General features: G+C 43.7%; 1 protein-coding gene across 1 annotated transcript; it reads left to right on the top strand.

Moving 5' to 3' along the window:
• Positions 1-284: 284 nt before the first annotated feature.
• Positions 285-3227, top strand: LOC119350651. Its single transcript, XM_037618376.1, has 5 exons — positions 285-426; positions 1013-1201; positions 1285-1493; positions 2206-2895; positions 2991-3227. The coding sequence occupies exons 1-4, from the start codon at positions 285-287 to the stop codon at positions 2887-2889; spliced, it is 1224 nt and encodes a 407-aa protein (XP_037474273.1). The 3' UTR covers positions 2890-2895; positions 2991-3227.
• Positions 3228-17987: the final 14760 nt, after the last annotated feature.

Here is a 17987-nt window from a genome sequence, read left to right as displayed (position 1 = left end):
ATGAGAAACATTTTCTCTATACACATTTACCATTTTTGAAATACTTGTTTCACAAAAAAATTCAAATTTTTTATGTAATTTTTTGTAATATATTTATTCAGAATAATTGCAACTACGAACAAAAGTAAAAAACAAAAGAAAAAACGAGGTTGTAGCTCCCGTTCGTCTGGGCTGGCCCAACTCGGCGTCCCTTCAGGCGAGGATTCCCGGCACCCCAGCCGCCGCCCCGCACAGAGACGCCACCGATCCCAGCCCCAGACGGGGAGCGTCGCTTCGATTCGGCCATGCCTCCGGAGACGAGCCTGTCTGTGTCCGATGTTAGCCTGGAGCGGCCAGACCTTTCGGAGGTACCATGGGAGACGAGGCTCGCTCTGGCTGAACGACCTTGTCCGCTGGTGGTGAACCCTCAACAGAGGGCCCTTATTGGTGACCTCTGGCCATCCCTATATATCTGTGTTTCAGCATGCAAAATTTTCATTCAGATATGATTCCTGACGTTTAAGCTGCAAAATTCCTGCTCTTCGGGTACACTAGTGTATCTATATATAGAGAGAGAGCTACTAATTGTTTGTCCGCTCGCTCGTATCGTATGATTCCTGATGTTTAAGCATGCAAAGTTTTCTTCAGTTGGATGTAAACTAGAATCAAATGCCCAAAATATGCTTTTTTTATTTGTTTGATTATTCGATCAATAGCAGCGTAGTTATCTGTGAGAGTTCTTAATAGCAGCGCTAATATATCAGCTCTGCTGTTCTTTCACAATTTTAATACTACCTCCGATCCATATTAATTGTTGCAGATTTAGTACACTAAAATCAGGGACGATTAATACGGATCGGGGGGATGTACTAAATCAGCGACGATTAATATGGATGGGAGGTAGCATTTATTATGTCTATGGTTTACAGAATTTGCAAGCTTTGTAATTCTTTCTCCTATTTGCTGGTTTCAGTTCCAACATGTTCTTTTCTATTGGCATGATGAACTGATGATTTCTTCTTGTTGTCCTCAGAGCCAGCTATGAAAAATTTGGACAAGTATATGGAAGAAATCAGAGAGTATTGGAAGAAGATCGATGAGCTAAATGCAACCCTTCCTGAGAAGGATCAGTTCTTCACTGTTTCTATTCAACCACGATGTCCAGAACCAGCTTCCTTTTTCACGTACTACAGACTCTATGCATTGGACGACACCAATCCAAGTGAAATTTCTACCATTATCATCTTCAATTAAGCATCTATATACTGTTGTACTGCTGATTTTCCTTTTCTGTACTTCTTTCAGCCCCCCTTACAAGCAAACGATTCACAGAGCCAAGAAAAGACTACCCGGTATTGACTATGCTCCAAATATTCTCATTCAGATATGTTGGCGACTTCCTGGGTGATCAGAGCATGCTAGTATATGGATTCATTGCTATCCGGGATGAGTTGGATTGTCTGCGAAATTACATCTTCAACTGTCCTAGAGAGCAGGCGCACGAGATAACACCGGTCAGTTAATGTGGTTTGAGTAAAATATGATCATTTGTTTAAGTTTTCTCTTCAAATGGTGACATGATCTTGTTAGTATAACTAGAACATAGTGTCGCTCTGTAAGCTGTTCGAGTGCACACGCAGCCCAAACATGTTAGAGTCTCAGACTCCGCGGGGCGCTCACGTCTTTTCTTCTATAAAAATATGCTGCGAAGGGCTAGTCCTACTTTGTCTCATTTTTTTTAATCTTATTAGAATAATGCAGCTTAGAAGAGCCTGCCTAGAATTAAAACTGGTGTATGTAATGAGGAATTGTACAACCAATGCAGTCAGGTATCTTGATTTGTTATGTGCATATTAAGAGCATTGAACCGTAATGAAACTAATATATGGTATTATTAAATTATGTAAATATCATTCAGGTTATTCTATAATTTCTTAGCATGTGCATTATTACATACTTATATACTTTAGATGACAGTCCACTATCCTGTAATCTACGAGGATGCATTATGTACTTATACACATCAGACTTTATATATGTGCAAGGAGCAGGAAATGTGTTTGCTGGCAACACCTCAACGCAACATGTTATTATAAAGTAATGAGTTTGGTGTAACAGTAGTGCTAGTTATACTTGAAATTTAAGATCCCTGATTCCTACTGGCATTCTCTTTCTGTCATTCAAAAGATTACCATTGATTGAGCATTTCTTTTGTACTTAAAATAGGATTCCCGGAGGTTGCCGCTCATATCTCCTGTTCGTGGGAACTCTATTCTCGATGGTGTTCTTCTTGAGTACAGCCTGAAGGTCAAGTCTAATGGCAGTGACAACGCTGAGATGGATTATGTATTAGCTGATGGTTGCATTGAATATACAGATCACATGATTCTGCGTGGCACTACACTGAAGTCGAGGCTTTTTGGCAAGATTGGCCCAGTGGACTTCCATTATGCTTTCCTTAGGCAGGGCATCGAAGCAACAGTTGACATTGAGATTCCAATGGCTAGTCCAGCTTGGGGCCTGAAGGCAGTGACTGCATTTACAAGTGGACTTTCAGATGCAATTGTGCTGTATGATGGGTCTACTGATTCTTCTCCTGCACAATCAGTGCTCCCTATATCATCAGTTGTTACTGTCCAACTGGGTCATGAGCTAAAGCTTAAATTTGACATCACCTCTATGGATACTGTGCGCAAGGGGTGTGTGAGGAGGTTTGTGCCCGGGAATGCAGCGTCGGCGCAATACCAAAGGCCTGATGTTGTGATGGATGAAGAGCCGGAACCAAAGACATATTCCTGTTTCCTCACTTTCATTTCACAGAAATGTTCATTTGCCAGTAGTAAAGTATCGATCTGTGACGAGTTCAAAGCTGAGGTTACAGTGACCTGGTCCACCATGGGGCCGTATTGATCGGTGGTATGTTTTTTTCCTGCACCAGTGGTTATGTTGTCTTATGAAATTAGTTCCAACCTTATGTGTCTTGATTTTCCTTCTTTCTGTGTTAACGCCAGTTGTGTGACTGCGGTGAAAACTCCAGCGCGAATCAATGAATGGATGATGTGTGGAGTGGAAACGGCAGATATCCTTGTTCCAGATCAAGTTGTAGCATTGTTCTTCTTCTTGTTAGTCATCACTTGGTAGATGGATCATACTTTAATTCAATGTACCGTGCGCCATTTGGAGTACTCTGATGTGATCCAGCTTTACCTTTGTGTATATATTTTGTTCTGGTGACTCTTGATTTGTTACTCCGTACCTAGGACTGTCTCCTTGCTTTGACTGGTTCTCTCTCGTTGACGTTGAAATCAAATATTGAAGGGCTGATTTTCCTTTTTGTGAGTTGGAGAATGTTTGAATTTAAGGGTGTCTAGTGTCTGCTTTTAGACAATGGAAGTAGCTGCTTCATATAGAAGTTGACGACGATCCCTTTCGTATCTATTCTGGCTTGCCGCAAATAAGAGGTGTTGTGATAGATCATGGATCACTACCAAGAATCATGTCCATGTCGCCCTTTCGCATTGAGGTTGAACTGTGATATAGTTGATCTTGATTTGGATGGACTAGAGTGGCCGATACCGCTGTCGGGACCGTTGCTCTCCTGAATTTTTGCTTCGCTTTTTTTTTGGAAAAGAGACGCTTGCTCGGCTTTAATGAACTGAAGCCCTTACGGTTTACAGGTTCAACAGTAACAGAAAATGTAAGTGCTACTACAAACCCTCAAAAGGGCGGGTGGTTCAACAGCCCACACATGCGGTGCAAACCCAAAGGCCCCTGCGCTCAAGGTTGATGACCAATCAGTGGACATGACCACGGTCCCCTCCCTGAGAGCCAAAGAAGCCGAAGAATGCATGCGAAGACGGCGACTGAAGGCTTCAATGATCGACAAGTCCTGGATCCTGCCAAACTGCTTCCATAGCTGTAGAAAGATAGTCATTTTGTAAATGCCATCAACATGGTGCTTGATGGACATACCTTCAGTGCGAGCTTTGTTACGGATTCGCCATACAACCCAAGCTATAACCACGAAACCAAGCAACGTAATAGTACGAGCGGAGCCAAACAGTCTACTACTAAGGGTGGGTGTGGATATCCATAAACGAAGCCGGAGTCCAACTACACCTCTCTAATGCAGGAGAAAAAGATGTGATCACTATCCTCCATTGCACCACATAAAGTGCAAAAGGATGTCATCGGGGCCATTCTGGGCTTCAACTCCACTAGGAAGCGGATCGCAGATATATTACCATAGAAATAATTTGATCTTGGTTGGGAGCTTGACCTTCCATATGTCCATGACCTAGAATATGGCCCCCCCATCATGCAACGCTCTATAAGGGGAGCTAGTCGAGAACTGGCCAGAAGGCTCTAACGTCCAATGAAATGAGTAGTCCATGTTCGATGGTGATACAATAGTTAACAAGGTTACTAATCGTCTTTGTTCACCCCTCTCATCAGGTCGCAAGGATTGGTGGAACAGAGGCTCCAAATGTTACTAACCAAGGCGTCTGGGGTCGCGGGCGATGGAGAACACTCCATGGAACTCGCTCGCGAGAGGGGCGTGACAAATTCGTTGGTCTAACCAAAGGACCATAGACTTGTAGTTGCCAATGGTGCGAACTGCCCCAATGCGCAAGAGGTGCCGAATCTTGCTGATAGCTTTCCTCAACTTCCCCTTTATGCAACTTAGGAGCATGACTAGCATGTATAGAGAATAATGGGATAGCCTCCATGCCCGCTTCGTTTTGTAACAGATATTGTCATGTGCTTCGCCTTGTCGGCCGAAACTCGAAGAGGCTTTGGTCCATCACCTTGTAACTTTCCATGGACTTTTCCCTTGGGGACTATCTTTCACTATGACTGAATATTTTTCAATTTGCACGGTATCAAGTCCAAAGTATTCGACAAAATAATAACGATCAACAATCACAAAAGAAGAGAACATGTCATTAAGAAAACCAGAAATTATCTTAGCCCGCTTGGGCAGAGTTCGATCTCTCGCAGTCAATCACTATTTATATAGCTATATGTTTCATTTATTAGTACTATAATTCCAGTCTCATGGATATCTCGGAAATATATAGCTATGCGTGCCACACAAACATCGATGTGATTTTAAGCAAAATTAAAGGAGCGGTATGTATCTAGTGTTTGTTTTTAGGCTGACTCAGACGATTTGTTGCCGGTATAGCTATTTTCGGCGTGTCCTGTCAAAAAAATAATAATATGGCTACTTCGGTTTGCTGCGGAAATTGATAGACTAGATGGAATCCTGTCCATGTCGACCTTCTGCGTAAGGTCGTCTAGCAACCATAGGGCTGGTCTTGATCTCGATGAACCCAAGAGATCAACATTCTCAGTTTCCATTTATGCAACTTAGGAGCATGGTCTGCATGTAGAGAACAAATGAGATACCATCCATGGGTAGTCTAAACCGCCACTTGGGCCCCGGCAACTAAAAACAACGCTGCTTGGGCAATGGGCGCACAACGCTTCACCACGTCGGCTGACACTCGAATTTGAAAGGCTTTTCTCCACCACCATGTAGACAACTTTGTATGCACTAACAAGTTTGTATTCATCTGTATGTCCTCAGGAAACTTGAAGTCAAATCCTGGCGACGAAATCATGAAAAATTGAAATTTTAAGCCAAGTGAGATACAAACTTTAAGGACGGGTGTTCACCAATTAAGTTATGTTTTCATATTCGTGTTTCTCGTGACGAATGCTTTCAAATAAGATCCGTTTTGCATATGTTTTGACAATTTTTTTGAAGAAAAAGTTAAGTTTTAACTTTTGAAACTTAGTATGAGCGACCGGCAAAATCACAAATGAAGTACCTGCAACTGACAACAAATTTGCTTAAAGTTCACCTTGAAACTTGATACAAACGACCAGAGAAAATCGTAAGTTTCAGATGCAAAGTCTTAAGTTTTAGATATTAAAACTTAAAAGTTATGGTGCACTCGTGTGGGATCCAACTACTTTGTAAAACGCAAGGAAAACAAGCGGCCAGCCAGGGCTAGGCAGGTGCATGCTCTCTCACTTGCTTGCCCCTGCGAATTTCCGGTCATTTTTCCAACTGCTAGCCATTCATTGTATTTGATATGTTAACTATTTTTATTTTCCTTTGTGGCTCTTTTCTCGATAAAAGACACTTTTATTGATTCATAGCTAGCAAAAGAGCCCGTGCATTGCAACGGGGTAACAAAATTATGTTTGACCACTTATCACAATTTCTCCATCTTGTCATTGTCATCAACCTATTCATCCTTCTGCCCTTTTGCAAGTTTTCTTCTGCCCTCTTGCAAGTTTTATTATGTACACGGCCTTGTGATTTCCGTCATCATACCGAGCAAATGCCAGTTAGAAAGGAGAGATGGAGGTCAAAGTCTACTCTGAGTGCCATCTTAATAACTGCAGCCTCGATCTGTTTTACTTTCCTTGGCAGCAAAATTAATGATTTTGATTTGCTTGTATCTGGGTTATATAACCAAGTGCTCCTCGTGGAACTAGTGTCCACATCCCTTGATAGTAATCATTATAGCCGCAATAGAAAGTTGTGATGTTGCATCGAATATATTTGGGTGGGATCATGCACATGGAAAATTTTGATACCATCGACGGTGAAGGGTAAGAAAGATGTAGGTTACCTAAAAATATATTCAACTTGAAAATAGTACTCCCTTTATAAATAAATATAAGAGTGTTTCGATTCTTTACAGAGGGAGTATGTGTCAAATACTATATGGTCCGGTAGAAAGCATCTACCTAGCTTTTGCGACATTACTGCATGTGTTGTTGCAGTTGACGGTCAGTTGGTCAGCAGGCAAAGACATGTATATTAGCTTGAGCTTTGAGTCAAAGAAGATATGTGAGGGACCGATTCAACGGGAATGACCGTGTCGGCCTCCCAGTGAGAGAGTTCCTTCTCCTATGAGCTCCCACTCGAGGGAAGCGAGGCATGCGGAGCCAGCCTGGTTCCAAAGATCGGCGAGCTCCCCATCTCGTTGTAAACTTGTAGAGTAATCAATGCCAAATCACAAGTATGTTTAGGACGATTAAAAGCTCAGGTAGCAGTACTTCTTGTCCCGTTCTTTCCATGGAGTGCATATACGTATAAATGGTATAATCAATTACAAGATGGCCAACTCCCCTATGCTAATATGTGCATATGATGTGATCATCGAGGGTCCTTTATACCATTGATGATTGATTGATGGAAGCATCGGCTGATGTGATCAATATAGTGGTACTAATGCACCTGATCGAAAACGTGTTGCATGGCGTCTAGATCGATGTGTCCGCGTGCTAGGGGCTGCCGCTAAGGTGGCGACAACTTTGCAGATATTTTGAGTTAGTGTTTGATAGATAAATATTTGAAGACCATTTTAATCTGTCATAAAAAATTAGGTCGACGAAAGGATTTTTCAGGTAGTATGTATGTATATTTAAAATTTATACACATTTTCATTTTTTTTCAATATATAACATGTTATATTTTGAGTAAGTGTTTGATAGATAAATATTTTGAAGACCATTTTAATCTGCCAGACATAAAAAATTAGGCCAACGAAAGGATTTTTCAGGTAGTCTGTATGTATATTTAAAATTTGTACACATTTTGAAGACCATTTTAATCTATCAGAAAGAAGAAAAATTAAACAAGAAAAGGGGAAAAAAGATGAAAGAGCCCAGGCTCGAACCCACGTCTTTGGGATAGAAAACCGACGGTCCAGCCAATGAACTACGCAAGTCTTATGGTACTTTTGAGACATCTCCTTTTATAAAGACAGAGACCACTGCCGTGACTTGTGAAAAAAAAACTGAATCGGTTTTCCTACTTATAGGTGGCATTGATGGGTAATATTTAGCAAGTTTAGCGGAAAATTATGTAACATACCACCAGAAGCAATAGCTACTTTATTATTAGGGGAGATATAATATTGAGGGCTAAAATTGTAATGAACCACGCTAGGCTATGCATACTTAAGATACACACAACCAACAGGAACACACACACACACACAAGATACCCCAAGAAAGAGCTAAGTCATGCAATACCAAATCTATACCCCTCCAAACAGTTTTGCTCATGCTACCTCCAAGGGGCGGCTCAGCCGAACCCTAGCCGTCGCCGCCTCCGATCTCCCTTACTCTTTCTTTCCTCATCGCCACTAGAGGAAGCCGACGAGCGAAGCTCGTACGGCGGACGATGGTGGAGGGCCCACATCCTTCCTCCACGAGGTGGCCTTCGCCTGATGCACGAAAATGCCCCTAGGCACCACGCGTGTTGGCGGAGTCTGGGTGCTGGCGGTGACCATGCCACCACTGCTGGGAGGCAGGGTGGGAAGGTCGTGGAGACCGGTGCCGGCGGATCAGGGGTTCCACTGGCATGATTCGTTATGTTGCTGGCTGTGTCGGCTCGAGCACCAGCCGGCGGCCCAGGGCGGCGCTGGTTAGGCTGGCTCTCTCCACCGGTAAAGTTGGGGAGTGAAGGTGCGTTGGGCGTGGAGGGTCTGAGCGAGGCCCAGATGTGGTGCCAACGGTGTCTGGGTCGGCTCAGTCCGGCGATCGGTGCGCACGCCGTTGGGAACATGGTGGGTTTATCCTAGATCCCAGAGCGGCGGATCAGTCCGGCAATCGGCGCGCACGATGGTGGGAACCTGGTGGGTTGATCCTGGATCCCAGGGCGCCGGCTCTACGGGGCAGTCCGACTGGTCTTCGCTTTGGTGCGTCGAGGCCGGTCGGTCGTAGTCATTGTTGGTTGCGGAGAGGCCGACAGCGTCCGGTGTCACCTTTTCATCGTCAATGAGCGTGGCTCTCATTCCTGTAGTGGTGGACTCAGCCGACAACCTGCTTCTCCATCTCGGCTCCGGTGGTTTGGAATCCGGTCACGAGTCAGGGCGAAATCTCCTTTGGGGGCGCGGTCATGGCCCTGATCATGTGCCTCCTCGAGAGTCGGGGGAAATCCTTGTTTCCGTTCACTGGAATAGATGGCAGTAACGTCACAACGTCATTCCCTTCATGAAGGCGCTTTGGCTGTTCACGGAGTTCTCGATGCTGGATTTTGGGGCGCCCGGCTCTTGATTGGGTTGCCTCTGAAGACATGGGCCTCCGGGGAGCAATGTAAACCATCGTCAGCGCCTCTTGTGCATCTTATTCCTTAGGTCCGGCAAGATCTTACCACCTACTTGTCGATCTTCTAGGCGCTATGTGTGGGGAGGTACCTTGATCGAGTCAGTTCTGTAGTCGTTGGTGTGATTTGGATGTGGCTTGCAACGGTAATGCATGACGCGGCCTGTTTGCTATATGCCCTGTTTTCCTTGCCTTCTTGGCTGGAGATATGGCCAGGCGATTTCTCTTACTCTGGATTGTACTAGGTGTGGTTTCTTTCTTTTGTGAGGTTGTTACACGTAGTAGTGTTCATGTATACTGATGATATTCACATGAGTGGGTCGTTGTGATGTTGTTACATGTAGTAGTGTTCATGTATACTGATGATGTTCACATGAGTTCTACACAAACACCACGATTACCTGCAAGTAGGTCCGTAACCTCTCAAGCAATGAAGCACACTCTTACAAACGGGCCCTGCAAACAACCCCAGAGCCTGAAGCCACCACAATTTCTAGGGAGCTTATTAACTTAGTAGATTACTGCCAGTATGAGGGAACGTTTTGCCCATCTAGGCTATATTCTAAAGGTTCATGTAACATGACAAACGGAACAAACCAAGACAAAGTGCTTAAGCGCTTGGACGTGCATAGCGCCAACCCTCACGTACACGCCAAAATCAGGCACAGCTGGCTCTGGGACAACGCTGAAATCCCATACATCCAGTAACTTAAAGTCAAATCCTCGATGCATCTCATTTCCAAGAGATCTCGTCATGCAAAAATCCGTGACCAGTCTACTTCTCCGACTAGAAGCGGCATGTCAAGTGACAAGCTTATATTTCCTAGACTAAATACAATACTGCTAGGCCAATTTGGAATTGTTTGCCAGATATTTATAAACGAGCAGTAGGCACATGAGGTGACTTGTCTAGATATTCGGCATATTTTATATGTAAAATGTTTAAGAAAATCGTTGGGATCCTGGCATTCCATATTTATGAAGCCAATACTCTCACGTGCATTTGTCAATCTCTTGTCATCACAACTGCAACTTTCTATTAAATGTCGGTTGTACTCACGACCTAAATAACAATACATGTGGCTACGGAGGCATTAGTAAAGTTGGTGTCCCTCCATCCATCTACACCCAGTGCATAAATACATTGCATGCTTTCATGCTCGACGGCACACAAGAAAACTTCAGCTGAGAGGATAACAATGGGAAAGGATCTAGTCGCCGGTCAGGAGGTAGAATAACAGAGCCAGCACCCAACAAGATCAGTAGGGAATAGGATGCATCAAGAATTTGAGCGGTACAGAGCGTCTGTGTGCAGTACCGGCATACACATCTCTCTTGCTCATCTAGAGTCATATTGCACCAAGTCATGTTGGTGAATGGTGATACCTGAATAGCTTCGGAGAATTCAACGATATGCATGCTGGTTGTGATGCCTTTCCACCAAGTCATGTTGCCGACGTAGCTACTCCAGCTTGCCGCAGATATTGATAGGTCACCGACCTGTACTAAGTGCAGTCCGAATCACCGCCTGGGCGCCCTGCGTTTTGTAGGAGATTTTGCCGTGCAAACTCAGACTCAAAATGTTTTGCTCCAATACCCTGTAATTTTTTTTTAACTCCTCCGAGACTATTTTTCCAATTTGCATAGTATCAAGTCCAGCTTACACAATTCAAAAAAGAAACCCCACACTACACAAGTCCTGCAAAAATGAACAATCACAACCGAAGAGTACATTTAGCTGGGAATTATTTAAGCCCAACTTCAGCAGCGTGCAAATAATTTTCTGGTGTCACTCTCTCGCAAACTAGTTTCAGATATGTATTACAAAATTCAAGTAATATAGATTTGCATGTTTTGCAAATAACGGTGAAATTTTAAAAGAAATGAACATGTTTGATTGGATGTTATTGAGGGGAATGCCTTGTGGTGCACTTTATTCATTTGAGATAATGGTTACATCCTGAACAAGAAAACTAATGGGATCTCCATCCTAAAATAAAAGAGTTTGAATCATCAGCCTAGCTAATCTATGTTGGGTTGGATTTAGTGTGCCACAAATATGCGTTATATATTAACCGGCGTATCTCATATTCAAACCTTCCAAAATAAAATAAAATGGCCCATAGAACATAGTGTAGACGTTTAGTTCACAAGTTCCATCACTAGTAGAAAAAGGGCCATTCGAACCGGTTCACGAACCGGGACTAAAGGGTCGTAACTAAAGCCCTTCACCTTTAGTCCCGGTTCGACCGGGAACCGGGACAGATAGGGCTTCACGTGGCCGGAGCGGCTTGCCCAGGCAGGGGGGCCTTTTGTCCCGGTTGGTGCCACCAACCGGGACCAAAAGGCCTCCACGCGTCAGCAGTTCAGGGGATGGGTTTGTTTTTTTTTCTGAAGGGGGGGGAGGGGGTTGGAGGGTTTTGTAGGGTTAATTTAGGGATTTCATATATTGTGTTAGCTAGCTAATAGAGATAATTGTCCTCTCTTATCTCCGTGCTTGGTCGACAGTACGTATAGAGAGGACTCGACACGCTAGCTAGCTAGTAAGCAAATCAAGGAAACCATTAAGTACAGAAGATCGTCATGAACATATATACACAGAGAGAAGTGATCGACCTCTGCTTCTCCGATAGATTGGTCGAACAACAAGTTTTCGTATATCTATCTGACGCTACTGGCTACATATATATATATATATATATATATATATATATATATATATATATATATATATATATATATATATATATATATATAGAGGACAAATTTTATCTACAAGCAATGGTAGTTACCCCCTAGCCATTTGTCCTCCACGTGTACCATCGCACCTCCACGTCTAAAGGGTTGTTGGGTTACGCTAGAATCCAATAAGGAGCAAGTAATTGTGATATGTTAATTAAATATTGTGGATAATGACGTGTTAGTGGAACGACCTCCTTATATCATGGCCGAATGGATCAACTTGCTGCATGGATAGTTAGTTGCATGTTAAATGCGATGCTTCTTTTTTAACTGACGTCTCGCAAGTTTCTCTCAGTTATTGAATGGGAGAATATGGAGTATATGCTAATTAGTATATTTGTTTCTCACGGCTAAGATGAAAATAGAGAGTATGAAGTATGTAGTATGTAAATACTTCTAATTGTACTTCTAGTTTGAGTATACAGTATATGCATGGGAAAACATTTTGAGGGTTGTGTATATATGTAGTATATACTCCCTTGACGGAGATAGTAGTATATTGTATTTTTTTAAAGTATGTGTATTATTTGTAGTACAGAGTATTTTGACAAACGTTGTATGGAGTATAATAAATCTTTTTGTACGGGGAGTATGTAGTATAGAGTAAGGAGTATATCGTTTTGAGAAAAAACAAGTAGTATGGAGTATAATAATTCTTCTTTTATAGGGAGTATGTAGTATATGGAGTAAGGAGCATATATTTTTTGTGAAAAAAGAACATGTAGTATGGAGTATGGAGTAGAGTATATGATATCAGAATGTTATGTGCAGATTGCAAATATAAAGTATATGTTGGTATCTCCAAAGTCTTAGTGTATAGAAACTCATTGAGTACCTAGTGTGGAGTATTTTGTTTTACAAAAAGCATGTGTAGTATTTTGTATTTGCAGAAACAAGTATGTAGTATTGATCATGGTGTTTACAAAAATGAATTCACGTATGCGAAGCCGACCGGCCGGCCAGCAACAAAAGTGTCTTCCATACTACATGCATGTATTTTCAAAAAAAAGAGGAGTGAATGGAATAATAAACATGTACACACGTCATTTCAATCTTCAAACATTGAAAGGAGAATACATAATGGAGTATATTTGACTATACTTTTAGTTGATGCATCGGTATGAAAGACAAAAACCATACATATACATGCACATATTGTCATCCATGCAGCATGGGGTTTGCCATTCATGCATGCGACCATGCATGCACGATAGTGTGGGAAATCTAGTTGTAACTGAATGTCATGGTCGTCTCGCTGTTTCCTCCACTGATGTATGTGCATGGTCGCCGGTGGCCGTAGAATACACGCAACGACGCCGACCCGTCGTCTGCAGCCGGCGAGACTTACGATATCGAAGCCGATTGGGCAAGACACATGACGACGACGGCGATCCGCTGTATCCAGCCGGCGATACTCACGACACCGACGCCGATCTGGCTAGACCCACGACACCGATGCCGATCCGGCGAGATTCTCACGACGACGGCGGAAAGGAAGTGTGGCCAAGGCACAACGCAAGCACACCTGGAGTACAATTTGTCGCTCCATCTTCCATGCTTTCCTCTTTATGGATCCGAACCTTTTTTGCCAGATATTTGATCTTACTTCTTAGGGCGCAGTACAAAGATAGCTGGCGTGAAAGCAGAGTTGGATCTGCTGCCGCTCGGCTTGCCCATATCTATCACACAATAAATCAGTTTTGAGATGGAAGTCTCATCAGCCAATGATCTTGCTAATCGTACTCAACAATAAACAAAAGCAGTGGATCATACGTAGGTACCTCCCTTGTGTGGTACTTAGAACGACGTCGGCCAAGCCGTTCTTTCACTGTCTCAGGCTTGGGTGAAGAAATAGTCACGGCGGCGTTGAATCGCCGTCTCCAGCCGGTGAGACCCACAACGACGACGCCGCGAGGGAAGTGTCGCCCAGGCAGGATGGTAGATCAAGAAAGTAAATTTGCTTTGGAACATAACAAGGATATACGAACAATTCTATTTTTCTGTTGGTTAGTAGCGTACGAATAGATAGAGATGCATTCAAATTCCGGGATAAGCTCTCGGTCAGTACGCCGTGGATATCCACCCAATAAATTAATCAATATAATTAATAATAATCCAAACGGGTCCGATGGAAGCTAGTTTAACCCGTTAGGATTTTGTTGTGATCGAAGGAAAAAAGCACGCTCATATCTAAGCATGGGAGATCAACGGTGGATTCTTAGGTGGTAGAGTGTATTTTACCTCTATATATATATATATATATATATATATATATATATATATATATATATATACACAATATAAGATCTCTTACGTCCCCTAACATCCAAACTCAACTTCCACATGGTATTCTCCGTGTTTGTCGATGACGTGGTCAAGAAAGAATCCCACCAATTCCTCTTGAATTGCTTGTATGCGATCTTGTGGTAGTAGTTCATCCCGCGTCTGCCACATCTAATTTCAAGAAGAGGGTCAATACATATATAGGAATGAAACTGAACACAAACGATGATAATAAAATAAAATTGTGAATATTATTGCTTACACACTTCATATTGTTGTTTAGAGTAGCCTCGCTTGTCACGTCCCTAGTTCTGGTTTGCTCTGAGCTAGTTAGTCATGTGTTGCATCATGTTTAAATTCTTTTGAAATTGAAATAGGGACTGGTCAAACCCTAGCACCAGATCAAATCAAATAGGTTCAACATAAAATCATTTTCAATGAACCTGAAATGCCCTTCTAAAATGTCCATCATTTTTGCCTTGGGTTAGAACCTCTGCCAAAAATTGGTTCACATTTTTCTAGGACACCGGAGGTCACTGAATTAAAGCATATGCTATTTGCAATTGGGCATTTAACTGCTATATATTATTTTAAGTGCTCAATTAATTCTGAACTTAACCGTGGGCAGTTAGGAATAATCCTAACAGAGCCCACAACTATTTTCAGGATTTTTAGAAACGTTTTCGTATTTTTAATAAAGCTCAGAAGTTACAGAAAAATAGAAAACATAACTTAATTAGAAGAGAGAGAGAGAGAGAGAGGAAGGCCACGGGCACTTACCTGGCTGGGCCGGCCCACCTGGCCCGTGCCAGTCATCACCTACCTCTGCCAGTAGGCAGAGGAGGGAGACAGTGCACGCACGCACGAGGCGCCACGCCTCCTCCCTGGTCGCCTGCCTCACCGAGGCGCCTCGAAGCCCCTCCTCGGCGCCGCTCTGGACCCCCTGACCTCCTCACTCTCCCCCTTCGTCTCTCCCTCGCCTCTCCCTCTCGCACACCCGAGCACCACCATCGCCGCCACTCGCCGCCACCGAGCCCTGAGCCACCTCCTTGCCTCCCCGACGCATCCATCGGCCCCGCCATATCGCCCTGAAGCTCTCCGCCAACGAACACGACGCCGGAAGCCCCGTATCGTCGTCCCCGACCTCGTTTTGAAGCTTCGGCCGCTGGAGATCGTCGCCGTCGATTCGCTGACCCCGGCGCATCCCTGAGCTCGCTGACCACCTCATTGCCCTTGCTGTGAGCTCCACTGCGCTTCCCCTCTCTCCTTTTGCTCGCCCCCGCACCGTAGCGCCAAACCTGACCCCGCCCAAACTCCGGCCGCCGCGGATGACCTCGCCGCGCTCAACTTTGGCCACCCCAGCTGCTGCCTCTTGCTGCACTAGATGCGGGAGAGCTCCAGCTTCCCGCGGGTGCCCCCCCGCCGCTCGCTTGGGCGCCGGGAGAGCGAAACCGAGCCCTCCGCCGCGCTTGTTGCCACCGGTGACGAGCCGCCGGCTAGTTAGGCCCTGTTGACCAGGGGTTTGACCTCCCCTCGGTTAATGACAGGTGGGGACAACCCCCTGTTAAATTAGTTTAGTTTATTCTAAGTTAACTAGCCATTGTTTCACTCACATGTGGGCCCCAGCCCCACTAACAATTTAGTTATGTTTAACTTAAGGCTAATTAACTATATTAATTACCCGAGTCAATGACATATGGGTCCCACTGGTCAGGTTTGACCTGGACCGTCTTTGTTGACTGCTGACATCACAGTGATGCAATGATGATGCAATAAAGTATTTTCTTGATTTAATCTTATTCAGAAAATTCCCGAAAATGTGCAAAAGTTCTAAAATTCATAGAAAATTATCTGTAACTCCAAATGAAATAAGTTATATATGAAAATTGATCAGAAAAATCCAATCTATCTATCCGAACTAGTTTCATGCATGTTAAAGCAACTTAAAGCTACTGTTTATACCAAAAGATGATAATGCACTTTATAAATTCATACTTTGAGTTTGAAGTTGAACCCTTGGTTCAAAATGACTCAAACCACCCTAGTTACAGTTGCATTAGGCCAACACATTCATTTTGCCATGTCATGACCATGCATCATATTATGCATTGCATTGATTGTGTATGCTCCTGTTTGCTGATATTTGTCCCCTCTCGATAGACGTGTTCCGACAATGAGTTCGATGACACCGATGAAGAACTATATCATCTTCAGAAGTGCCAGGCAAGCAAAACCCCCGTGTTCATTCCGATACAATCCCACTCTCTCTCTCTTGCTCTTTTTTACTGCATTAGGACAACAACGATTTAACTTTTACATGCTAGATCGGTGTGGCATAGGATTGGGGTCCTGACACCGCTCACAGGTGGTGTGGTGGATGGACTCGCAAATGTAGTATCCACACAAATCATTTTCGGGTTCCTGCCACAACCACTTTACAAGAAATAGAGGTCAATCAAACTGATAAGCAAGCATGCTAAATGGTATTGATGAAACTAGCTAGAATCAATGGGAGATGCATGGAACTAGTTAGTAGCTAGTACTTACTTTCGGGTGGTCAAATCACAGTTGCACCGGCAGTCCCGAAGCTTGTGCGGTGAACTTTTTCCAAACCCTGCCAGACAAAGAAAACAAGTATTTGATATCAGGAAATGAACAAAGTTGCCGACATGGTGCGATAATGATCGATTGAACTTACTTCTCAAGCATTTTAGTCATGGTCACATACTCCTCCGGATTTTTTCGTTTGGAGTCTATGACGGTTACTAGTCCCTGCTCAAGCTTAATCTCTAGCAGAATAAAGTGGAACCTGCGCATGCATGCATAACTCATCAATTACATTACTATAACCTCGAGTAATAAGGGAAACCGAATATGCACAAGACAGTAACACTCACTTGTATTCGTAAGGAAAGAGTATTGTAGCTTTGTTTTGATTTCAAAGTAACGATGCGAGCAACTTGGCCTCGGTTTGTCTGGCATCATGTTTAACACTCCATTCATCCATGAGATTTGTGTTAATGAACCCAATATCACCTACTTGTCTTTTCTTCAATTCGGCGATCTTCAATCTGCATAATATAGTGATGATAATTATATATACATGCAATGAAAGAGCTGAGCTATATAGAGAGACTTAACTAATTATAGAGAAGTAGTACTTACAGACAGTAGCAAGTGATGATTATTTTATCGAGGGCCTTTTGATTGCAGAACTGGAAGAACTCCTCAAATGGAACTGACAACAAATCAATTCCAACGAGGTCGTGCTCCTCTTTAACCAATAGCGACAAAGTATTTTTCCCAGACTTCGTGCAGATGTCCATGTACCAATCATGGAATCTTCGCATCATCATTGTTAGGGAAGTACCAGGTCTGACGAGAGGCTTCCTGTGCTCGAATCTTAATATGTCCACCTCCATTGTTCCAAAAATTATTGCATCGTCGTCGGCCATGTAATCTCCAGGGTTGGTACCGGGCAACACCCCCGGAAGATTAGCGGCGATATCGCTAGACACATTGAGCGGGGGGCACGATTGCTTTGTTTGTTCGCCGAGCTGGGGAATTTGTTTCCCTTTTCTTCGTTCTGCTTCTGGCTGTACTGCCTCCCGTTCTAGAGGCTTGACAGACGATGGATCGTATCTGTATTGCCTCCCGCCTCTGGCTGTACTGCTAGACACCGGAGCAGTTGGAGCGGCTGTGACTGTCTTCTTTCGTTCGTTAAGAGGCGGAGCAGCCGAAGGCGGACTGCTACGACGCGTTGGAGCAGCCGGAGCGGCGGCGTCTGTGTTCCGACGTCGCTTACGAGGCGGTGAAGGAGGAGGCGGGCTGCTCGAACGGGCTAGAGC

Source organism: Triticum dicoccoides, chromosome 1B (assembly GCF_002162155.2).
Source record: "Triticum dicoccoides isolate Atlit2015 ecotype Zavitan chromosome 1B, WEW_v2.0, whole genome shotgun sequence".
Lineage (NCBI taxonomy): Eukaryota > Viridiplantae > Streptophyta > Magnoliopsida > Poales > Poaceae > Triticum > Triticum dicoccoides.
Note: the sequence above shows the minus strand (reverse complement) of the source record. Positions and strands in the feature narration are given on the sequence as shown.